Source organism: Camelus ferus, chromosome 12 (assembly GCF_009834535.1).
Source record: "Camelus ferus isolate YT-003-E chromosome 12, BCGSAC_Cfer_1.0, whole genome shotgun sequence".
NCBI classification, from domain to species: Eukaryota; Metazoa; Chordata; class Mammalia; order Artiodactyla; family Camelidae; genus Camelus; species Camelus ferus.
In genome coordinates this window covers 55,917,033-55,929,098 of record NC_045707.1, presented here as the reverse complement: position 1 = coordinate 55,929,098, position 12,066 = coordinate 55,917,033, and the positions used below count along the sequence as shown (strand labels likewise).

Genomic DNA, 12,066 nt, shown 5'->3' with positions numbered 1-12,066 from the left:
GGAGAGAGAAAGCAAATCTTCCCATTCTCTCTCTCTCTTTTTTTTTTTTTTTTTTTTGACTCTCTCCAGACCCTCAGCAGATTGGGTGACGCCCACCCACATTGAGAAAGGCAACCTGCTTTGCTCAGTCTGCCGAATACAGTGCTAATCTTCCTGAAGCATCCTCACAGACACACTCAGAAATAATGTGTAACCAGATTATCTGGGCATCCTAGGATCCAGTGAAAATGACGCATAAAATTAGCTATTACTCTCAGTGTATTGGTTAGGATGCATTTCTTGGTGAAGCTGATTGGCAACTGGAGGCAGTTGGAGGCTGTAGTTTATCCACCTTTGAAGCAAATCCAAGATGTTTATATATTGTATGAATCTGGAAAGAAAGAAGTTTATTGATACCAAAAATGAAACAGCACTGGCTCTATAAGCAGGAGAGAGGGGGCAATTATTAAAGTTTCAACAAAGAATAGGCACATGTTTCCAATGGATCAGTGTGGGGTCGTGGGAAGACTGTGGTGTGAAGCCTGGCAGCTCTGAATTTGAATCTCATCTTCAGACTTTCCATTTGTTGTTACCATGGGCAAGTTGTTTAACTCTCTCTCTGATGTTTTCATATCTCTAAAGTGAAAAGAGTAATACTATTTTAAACTGCTAATTTTAAAGGTGAAAAGAAATAATGTAGAAAACTATCATAAAACCACTCGGTATTAATTCTCTGTCTTACTTCCTATTAAGTACAATTTTTTAATTAGGAAGGTATATTCACACCTATTATTATTGTATGACATGTAGAGGAAAATATAGCCTTAATTATACATTCAGAAGACACCTGTAAAGTGAATTATGCATGTATTAATATACAGTGTAGTCTGTGACTCCTAGATCCAACAATAATTAGCTACGTGAATTTGAGTAACCATTCTGATTTTGGGACTCCTTATTTGTAAAATGGGAGTTATACCATTACAGTATTATTGAGAGAATTACACAAGATAATTGTTGTGAAGCCTTTTGTTCAAGACCTGTTTCAGAGTAGAAATGGGCTTATATGGGATAAAGGCTTATTTAGATGTCATAGTCCAGGTTCTAACTCAGGAGAAGCACCTTTGTAGTGAATGCTCTATGTCTTCACCTATTTTTCAGACATTGTACTATAGTGAGAATATACTTCTTCTTTAGACCCTAAGCAAAAGCTAATTTTAAAATGAAAAAGGTAAATAAAAGCTACAACTTGTTCATTTCCTCCCTGATATTAATTGATAGAGTTTTTAGTAATGCATTGGAAATACACAACCAGTTTTTTGATTGGATGCCTACTGCCCCATATTTGACAGCTTAGAATTTTTAAGAAGCATCTTTATGAAGTAGGATGTTATTACTGTACTTTATTCACCTGTCAAAGTCTAAACAAAATTCAATTTAGAATAAATAAACAGGTCTCTGTCAAAAGAAAGATACCAGAGAGGAGGCTTAACTGTATTTTCTGTAACCTACTTGGCAGTTCTGTGACACTTAAAAGTGCCACCCAGTGAAGCAGGTTTCAGCTTTGGGGAGCTATGTAATAGAATCACGTGTGCACAGCTGTCTAGTTCATGTCACATGGTTGTTGTCTATTTCTGCATCTCCATTTCCACTCTTCTTCGTGCAATAAAAGTACAGAGCTGGGAAGCAATTTTGCTCGTTACCCTGCCCCGTGGAATTTAACCTTTTCAAGAAGTGACATCTTTTGATTTTGCTCACAGTACATACAGTGTATAATAATTATGTATAATGACTTAGCAGTCATTTAAAATAAGTATCCAATTAAATTACACTTTTTGTAGCACATGTATTATTATTCTAATAAATTAAAATATTGTGTTTTCTGTAAAAAGTTAACTATTTAAAATACATTTCCTTCCTCTCTTAGTATTTTTCTGCCCCAAACCCTCTTTGTAAAAATGTCATTTTTACCTATTAAATTGAAATAGTCTAGTTCAAAAAAAGGGAAAGGAGAGGACAGATGAGCTTATGATCTGAGAAAAAAAAAATATAAGTAGAGAGAATTCTTTTGCTTGGTTCTCAAATACAAAGTCTATTATCCTAGGGTGACCTGAAGGCCATAGAAGTGCCAGGTGAGACCAGAAAATTTATATAATTTTTTCTCTGGTATCTCCTGTGGAGCTCAAATTCAATCACTTACATCTCACTGAATCTTTTTTCTGAGATGAAAATCCTACCTATTTCTATTTCACTTGATAATTCCTGTGAGTTTCCCTTTTTTCTAGTTATTTGGGGATTGAGAAGATTAATTAAAATGCTTTTATTTAAAAAAAATGCTACTAATGTCATTACTCTTTTGGGAAAACAGTGATAACTCTGACCACTCTGATGTCTAGGCATTTAATTTAATAAGAGTTCCAATTTCATGCACCTATTATGCTCTTAAATTATATAAGTTTAATTGAATATTTTAATTGCAAATTTCACACTTGGCAATTACCTGGGCTGGTTATCACTGAAAACCAGACAACTCATACTTTGTATTCATTCAAATATAATTAAAATAAGTTTTCCTTAAAATTCTCTGTAAGAGTCATACTTGGTATTACATTTTTTATGAATTTATATAGCTAAAAACAAACAAAACAACAATACATGTGCTTTCTTATCAGTAGGGAAGAGGTTGGTTTGTAAGTGATGAGAAATCCCAAATAATATGAACTTTAAACTAGTTAAAGTTGCATTCTCTGTCTTATAAAAAGAAGTCCAGAAGTGTGCATTCCTGGGATCATAGGAAAGTTGTTATAAAGGCTCAGTTTCCTGGACTCCATTCAGTTTGTTCTCCACCATCCTCAGAACAGGGCTTCCACCTTATAGTCAGAACAGAGGAAAAGTAAGGGAGAACATGCTCCTTGCACTTTAAGGATTTTTCCTGAAGGTGCTCGGACCACTGTGCTTTCATTTCGTTGGACAGAATTTAGTCACATGACCAAGATCACCAACCTGATTGGTCAGCATTCTTTGTTCCTATTCAATGGCTGGTGCATATTAGGTACTTGCTTTCTAAGCTCTTGTGTTACTCTGAACTTTGGAATTACTGCAGTTGATTCCAACAGTAGTAACTTATTTCATTTACAGTTTTCACTTTAAAAAAGGACTTTGATTCTATTTACCACTGGGATAGTCACTTGAGATTTTTGCCTGATACCCATTTTATTAAGCAAGATTTGAGGGCATTTTTGTGTTATGAGTGTGACATGCTATTAATTATCACTTCTGTTTGATAATAGAGATTTTAAAAATACCCTGTTATAAACTTAGCCTAAACTAAGCATAAATCTTGGAATAACAGAAGAAATGCAACTGTAATGCCATTTCACAATTAAATTATATAAAATCTCATTATTAGAGTCATTAGCTAAATTAGCAAATTTGATTAGGAAATTTGGATGAATGTGAATTTCAAATATGATGCCAAACCAGTGCTAATTAATTTCAGTTGGGAAATTCCAAAGACATAAATACCTTGGAAAAAAATTGAACATTAAAATACATAATATAAAAAAATAAAATACATAATATTTTATCTCTCAGGAAAGAAATCTTAGTTTCTAAGTACCTGTATGTGTTAAAGGATAATCAAACAAAATGAAATTCAGAAAAAAAGCCTCAATTTAAAATGAACATGATGTTTTTGTTAGTAATTTGACCTTGGTGATTATAAATTATTTTGTGTACCATTGCCTGTAAGCATTAAGCTATCTGATTTATTTGGATTACTAAGAATTTTTGCCCAGGGAGTAGCCAAACTGCTTATTACTGAAATATTCTCAATAATATAATCATAATTTAAGTTGCCTCAGCTTTTCAGTTTGCAAACTGCTTCCTACGTAGATTGTCATTTAGTTCCCATGAAGCTGTCATTGTTGCTATTGGTAGATCAAAATGCAATCCTCTGTAACTTTGATTTTTCATGCACTTGGAAGCTTGATCTGCCTGGAACTCCACTCCATGCATGCTTGACTTCTCTAGGAATCTCACCTGACCTGTCATCTTGGAAAGGTATCCCTTTTGTGGGTTCCCCAAACATTTGATGCTTAATTTACACTATACTGTGAAAGTTTACTTGTCCGTCTTCACCATGAGATAGTTCATTCAAAAACTATGTATTTATTGTTTGGTAATTTTTTTCTCAATGTGTAATATTTTGTAGGAGTACCACAAATTATGCTTTAGTGGAATCAGAAAAGGAAAGAAAGCTACTATCCTATAGTATTTCCTTAGTTTTAAAGGCACATGACTCTATGTAAAACCACATCCTCTGTTACCCACGTTCTGTGTAAACATTGGCTTAGTAACTGCAATCAATATGTATTCTTGAAAAGTATACTTTTTAATCTTCTGATGTGCTTTATCAATACCAACTTTTGAATATGTCAGATTTCAATCATTTTTAAAGTCCTTTGTTAGAACCTGAGGCGAAGGGTAGCTTTACTCGAAGATACGTAGCTTTTTTGACAGTTCTGTATGAAGGGCAGTCTTCTATGAAGAGCCGCTGATGTTTTGTTTGGTTGTACTGACTGAGGTGGGGGAGGGCATGCTTTTTTTTTAATTTTTAGAAAAAATTTTTTTTGCCTATTTAAAGGAGAACAATCAGTGGTAATAATGATAGATTAGATTTTTATTAAAAAAAAATTTATTCCCTGTAGTTTGCTTTCTTACATTTTCTAATCTTTACATAGTTTGTGTATGTGATTGTCAGGGACATGAGGACCTTATGTTCCCAAAAAATGTGTTGCCCATAGTACATATGAAATGTTAAATGTGGTTTCTTAACCTCAGCACTATTGACATTTTGTGATTTGAGAGCTATCTTCTAACATGTTTACATATTCAGTGGTGTACCTGGTCTCTACCCAGTAGCATCCATTCCCTAGTGACAATCAGAATTGTTCTCAAAAGTTGTCCAGTGTCCCCTGGGGGCAAAATTGCCCCTGGTTGAGAAACAACTGGGCTAAAAAAATGTTCCTCTTCTGTCTCTGTAAATATTTAGTATCAGCTGGGGATTTGTATGCCTTTTTGCACTTAATGTTTGCATCTAATTCTGTCCAATCCATTGTTACCACGGGTTTGACTGGTTTCCATTTATCAAGTGTCTAGATTATGGTGATTCTTTTAAATGGCATTTTAGACAAAGACAGGGTTGTTAGGGGAGCACTCTCACAGGATAAGAAATTCTGCGCACTCACTGGCCGTTCCTAGAACGTGTGATCAAACTCAGGTGAAAAGAAAAAGCAGAAAGGATTTGAGGGAGAGAATTTTATTGTTTCTTTCCTGAAGTAAAGTGGTCTCCTAGAATTTAAGTTTTAGAGTGAACAGTACTTTGTATATCCATATGTGTTGTCTTCCTTTGACTATGACAAGTATTTATGCTTTGTTTCCCCAATTTATGTCCTTCTTGATTGGCTGCTTAATTTCAGTGACTGTGTTTCTGAAAGATAAATCACTGAAGGAGAAATATGATAAGTAAAATATTTTCTTCTATTAAAAATACTATCATATAGCCAAGGACACACAGACGTATAAAAGTAATCCTGCTGCTTGTTATTTAGAGATCAGTAGCATTTTTTTAAATTTCTCCCCCAAAAGACACTTTAACTTCACATCAGTGTATATTATGGGTCAGTTTCCTTATTGTAAAGCAACTTCACGAAATATGAATACAATTTTTTTCTCATTAGATTCTGGCTTGAGAGTATATTAAAATGTGTTTTTGTTTTTAACATACATAGAAACCAGAAATTTTGTTGATACGATCAGCATGTAAACAAACTATGCCATCAATTTTAAACAGCTGTGGAAAAGGCTTTGCTGTGAAGGCTTTATTAAAATACAGCTCCTCCTTTGTACTTGGACTTCTGGGCTTGAATTGTAGCACAATTCATGCTAGTTGTGTGCCCTTTGGTATGTTACTGAACTTTTTCTTGCCCCAGGTTCATTATCCTTAAAACGGGACTAGTAATAATCACCTATTTCATAAGATTATTGATAAGTACAAATTAAGTTAGTATGTGTAAGTGTAAGGTAATATACGTAACATTGTAAGTGTCAAATACATTTAGCTACCGTCATCATCATCATTATCATCATCACCATAAATTATGATGTGAAGGGTTTCTATCCCTCTATCAAATCTTCAGTAAAATGAAGAATGAATTCTATAAATGTGGAAAACAGTGGTAAGAGAAGCTTCATTGTTACAGCACCAGAATTGACCCCAGTTCATCCTGAACTGCCAAAATGACGTTTCATTCCTTTTCAGAGTATCAGTTCAAGTTTATGTTATATGAAATCTGGAGAGTTTGAGACCAAAGGAAACGTAGCCTAGTGTACATGTATCTAGAATTGAATTATCTTCTCTTTCTCTCTCTCTCTTTTTTTTTTTTTTCCCCCTTTTAGAAAGAGCGTGGGATTTAGGATCAGAGAAACTGTGTTCCAGTCCTGGCTTTGCCTCTTATTAACCATAAAACCTAGAGTTAGTCGGTGAATTCTCTGTGGATCACTCTTTCTTCTTGATACCTTAGAGTGATGATGACACTTTTTACTGCCGGCTAACTGCTCCTTACCTTCGAGCCTCTGCCAATGTCACTTGGACTCTGAACCTCCCCTCGTCCATTTCTGAGCTGGAGTGGTGTTGCTACTCTGTCCTCTGTCATAGTAATTTTCTGCACCATTTATTTTCTTATTTGTCTTTCTCAATAGATTGTGCATCCACAGGCGAGTGCATTTGTCTGGTTCCTATTGCTGCATGCATACTAGGGCATAGTTGATGCTCAATTAAACCCTTAGCCATGAGAAATCAGTCACAATAGCCATCTAACTTGGACTCACTGCATTGCTAACTTTATTCAGATGATACAGGCAGAAGATGATGGTCTCTAACTCAAAGGGCCACTTGATAAATAATCCTGGAGACTTGGCTGCTGCATCCCTCAGTGTGACTAGTTTCTTCCAAAGAATGGGGCGGGCTGGACAGGATTGTCGAGGTGTGGCTCCCATGCTATATTTTGAGTTGGAGAATGACGGAACTGTAATACATCAGCAGTGGGGAGCCCGTGAGGCTGAATACATCATTTTCAAGGTTTTTGGTCTTTAGGCATACTGTCAAAGATTCGTGCTCATGTCCTGTTCTTTCTGCCTGGCCTAGCAGCATATTTGCCCTTTAGAAATGTAATTATGCGAGACTAATTAGTGGGCTATTGCTGTTATTTAGGCGGCAGAAAAGATAAAAAGGGCATAAAAGTGAACCTTGAGGGGCAGAGTAAAGAGCCTTAGAAAATAAGAGCTGGTAGGCTTTCAAGACTTTTTTAAACCTGGAATGGTGAGGATAAGTGAGAAGTCAAGAGTGATCACCAGGTTTCTGATTTTTAACAACTGGAGTGAATGATAGTGCTGATGGCTGAGGAGACTTTTTAAAATCTATTTCATGTATCTCTTTAGTTAATTTTGAGTGGGAGGAGGGTGGGGTGTAGCTCAGTGGTAGAGCACGTGCTTGGCCTGCACGAGGTCCTGGGTTCTATCCTCAGTGCCTCTGTTGAGGGAAAAGAAGAATTGCAGTGGGAGATACTGTTTTCAATTTTTGAATGGGTTGATTCTGAAATGGCAGTGAGCCCCTAGATTGACGGGGCTCGGTAAGCTGCTGAATTTTCAACAGTTCTGGGTGTCGGGAGAGAGATTGCTATTTGAGAACTGACAACAGTCAACATATGAGCAGCAGGTATGCATGCTGTCCTGTGGGGACAGTATTTACCAAGAAAAGGAGAAAAATACAAAGTCCTGTGAGATGCCAGCTTCTTTTAAAGGAATATACACACTTTTCTTCATTCTCTGAAGTATGGTCCCAGGGATAGAGAACTAGGGGAGACTGGTTCCCCAGAAGCGGAGGAAATGGAGTTTCAGGAAGGAAGATGGGTTTAACAGTCAGAAGTGCTACAGTTGATTGGGTGGTTCGTACTATTTGGGGGTTTTGATAGTTAGAGGAAATTTGATGATAACATTTCAGCAGAATTCCAAGAAAGAGCCTAAACTAGATTTAGGGGCAAATGAGATTTGAGTCATTGGACGTATGTACGCAGGAACGTGATAAAGACAATTAAGGTTGTAGATAAGTTTCTGAAATGAGATGATGTATATGAGCTTAGGTCACTGGAGAGCTTTTGTCCAAATTATTTTTATAAAGCATATTATTCCTTTTTTGTAAAGTGTGTGAGTATTCTCTTTATCAGTTTTACTTGCTTTTAAAGACAGTTGTATCTTTACGAATTAGAATTCCCTCCAGAGGGAACTGCATTTCGAAAAGACACATGCATCCCAATGTTCATAGCAGCACTATATACAATAGCCAAGACATGGAAACAACCTAAATGTCCATCAACAGATAACTGGATAAAGACGCTGTGGTATATTTATATGATGGAATACTACTCAGCCATAAAAAGAATAAAATAATGCCATTTGCAGCAACACAGATGGACCTGGAGATCATCATTCTGAGTGAAGTAGCCAGAAAGAAAAAGAATGCCACGTGATTATCACTCTATGTAGAATCTAAAAAAAAAAAAAAGAAAGAAAAGGCACAAATGAACTTATTTATAAAACAGAAACAGACTCACAGGCATAGAAAACAAACTTATGGTTACCAGGGGGGATAGGAGGGGAGGGATAAAGTGGGAGTTTGAGATTTTCAGATACTAACTACTATATATAAAATAGATAAACAAGATTTTTCTGTATAGCACAGGGAACTATATTCAATATCTTGTAGTAACCTATAATGAAAAAGAATATGGAAATGAATATATGTATGTACATGTATGACTGAAACATTATGCTGTACACCAGAAATTGACACAACATTGTAAACTGCAATTTAAAAAAAAAAGTTCACATGCTCTTGAATACTGCAGGAACCTACATTCTCCCTTGTTCCCAGCAACTGAAAAGTGCATTTAATAGTGAAGCATATCAATTTCCTAATCAAATTGTTGCTCAGAAATGCTTATAGACATGTACATTTCTGTATACATGCTAGTGTTCATGAGTTTTGGAATGGTTTCATCTGTTCAAATGGCTCTTTTAACAAATATTAGGAATAATGAGGTGAATATATGCTAATGACACAAGTGAGCAAACTTTAATTTACAAATGATTTACTTCATTATTTTTCAATCATGCCCATTAAATAATAAGCTGAGTATTTTTAAAATACTCTACAAAATGACAAGTTTTTGCCCATAGCCTTCTCATTTCACAAACCTGCATTTTACCAGCCTCTCGAAGGCCTTGGAAGCTGGCAAGTGGAATCTGCAATTTGAGGTTGATGACAGCAGTCCTCAGGCCCAAGAGAGGTGCCAAATGTCTGGAAGACATGTGCTGATTGTAAGAGAATAGTGATAGACCAGAAAGCCCTCCATGATTGCTTTTGGAATTTAGTCCAATTTCTTGACACTGCATTTTCATAGATATGATTATAATTCTCATTGAGATCAGGAGGGCAGGGCTTGGAAATGCTGGAATAATCCACATGGTCCCTCACTGCCAAAGGAACCTCCTGGAGAGGCCCGTGGAGTCTGAGGGTTCGTAGACAAAAGCATATCTCAAAACAGTGAACTGAAATTTGCCCAGTGTTCTGAAATTCAAAGCTTATTTGACCAAATCCAACTAATAAGGAAATAATGTGGATGATTTTCCGTCTTTGTTCCCTGATGGCATCTGATTAGATTCTGTCTTTCTTTATCTTACTGACTCAGATTGCCTTTTGCCTTTTGGGCAGTCATGGGCCAGTATTTCTCAAGCCATATGGCTAGTAAGAGAGGCATCTCATGTTAATTTTATATATATATATATATATATATATATAAAATATATGTATGTATGTATATGTATGTATATCTCACAGCCTTAGACAAGTTTCCGTTCTGAAATGATGAAAAACTGTGTGTGTTCCAAGGAGAAATCCAGGTGGTGTGTAATTCTAGTGGGAGGGAAAAGACTTCTGGAAAGGGGAAAGTTCAGTGGTGGGGGGGGTAAAGGGCTTTTTGAAAATACTTTTTAAAACTTTCTAATGCAACGTAAATGCAACTGATACCTCTCCAGTATTTTCTCTCCTGAGGAATCATTTCCTTCTATTTAGAATTTATTTTTATAGTACTAGGTCATTTTTATGGCCCTGCTAACCATTTTTATTTTTGAAATATAAAATAAAAATCTGTGGTTTTATGTATAGTAATACAGTCCTGTCTCCAAATTTCTATTTTCCTCATGCAGAGGGTTACTCCTGCAGGAGAACAGCAGGTTTGCAGAAGCACTGCATTATTACAAATTGGCTATCGGGAGCAGGCCTACCCTGGCTTGTAAGTAATAGTCAAATCGTTTTAAAATATCTCTTTCTTTCTCCATAAAAATGGTGACCTACAGCCTCACAGATTAAAAAACATGGTATTTCTGTTTCTGAACACTTGCTGATCAAATTATGAGCCCTTAACAACGACATCTCTCTCAGTTTTAATGTTTTGACATCTGTTTAGCATTCTAAGATACTAAAATAAATACAACTTGTTCATCTAGATTTTAAGCTCATAATATTCTGAGCTCCTTCAAGGCAGAGACTAAAACATATATTTTTCAGTAGCACCTCTACTTCTTACTATATTCTTGTTCTTTTGTATATTTGTTTCTGAGGTATTTATTTCTTGGTTTTCTTTTAAAATCAGAAATCATACATAGAAACTAAATTGAAGTAAAGAGAGCTTTATTGTTTCCACAGTGGACATCATCTTCTTACACCAATATTTCCACTTTTCCCCCTCAGCTGCATATTTAAACACCGGAATTATTCTTATGAACCAAGGAAAGACAGAAGAAGCCCGACGCACGTTCCTTAAGTGTTCTGAGATCCCAGACGAAAACCTGAAGGACCCGCATGCGCATAAGAGCTCGGTGACCAGCTGTCTGTACAACCTGGGGAAGCTCTACCATGAGCAGGGACACTATGAGGTCAGGCTGAAACCTCTCTCTCTGCCCTATTCCTTCCCATTGCTCTGATCCCATCTCAGTGTTTCCTACCTATGATCTCATTGTAGGGACACTATGATCCTTTAAGAAGCTAATCGATGTTTTCATTAAAAGAGTTTCATGGTGCCATTCTTTTGAAGAAGAATTCTGCTAAACAAAACTTAACAGATCTTTACTATGAATTCATCAGAGTAATTGCGACTCCTTCTGAAAGGGAAATAACATGCATTGCTTCTCAAGCTTATTGGCTTACTGTCTCCTTGATTTTTTTTTCATGACACATTTCAAGACATATTCTTACTGTTATCTATATCTGTTGTTTGATGTTAAAAAATACATTTTTGTACTCAATTAAGAAAGTGATTTGATGTTAAATCCTACCCCTTTAATTCTTTTTAAAATCCTATTGCAGTGAAAAGTAATTTTATTGTGGTTTTTTTTTTTAATTGGGAAGAGAGAAAAAGTGATGGGGATAAGCTCATGTACAGGAAGTTGGGTGGTTTGCCCAGTCCCGCCCGCCCTCTCTCCCGCTAAGTCTGCCTGCACGTTCATGGGTTTCTTCTCTCATACCGCTGCTGCCTCTCTCAGACCACACGCCCTCTTACTCTTACACAATGTATCAAGACTGCAATATAAGGATAAAGATACTACTTTAAAAATAATTGCATTTAATAATCTCAGTCGGTCTCAGTAGCTAGACGAGGGGTTACCTGATATTTTATTTAGATCCTCTTTGATTGCCTGATTCGAAGTAACTATGAATTTAAATGACTCTGGGTGAATTTTTCTAGTTATTTTTATTCCATAATCTGTGTGAACTGAAAAATTTATAGCAAAGGAAAAGAGCATTGGTAGCATTCGACTCCTTGTTAAACTAATTTTATATGACCTTCTTCACTGATCGGGTTGAATATTTTTATTCATGAAATTGAGGTAATAGGGTATCAGAGGACAGCTCAGTTATTTTACTCTAAATGAACCACTGAGAAAGAGCAATGGGAGAGTTTAATTTTG

At 36.0% G+C, this 12,066-nt stretch overlaps 1 protein-coding gene across 3 annotated transcripts in view; it reads left to right on the top strand.

Moving 5' to 3' along the window:
- TMTC2 (transmembrane O-mannosyltransferase targeting cadherins 2) overlaps positions 1-12,066 on the top strand; it is a 481,539-nt gene that overhangs the window by 347,242 nt on the left and 122,231 nt on the right. For all 3 annotated transcript variants that reach the window (XM_032493821.1, XM_032493820.1, XM_006189277.3), the window contains exons 5-6: positions 10,306-10,391; positions 10,850-11,034. In XM_032493821.1, the coding sequence (XP_032349712.1) occupies positions 10,306-10,391; positions 10,850-11,034 (271 nt within the window). The remainder of the gene's footprint in view (positions 1-10,305; positions 10,392-10,849; positions 11,035-12,066) is intronic.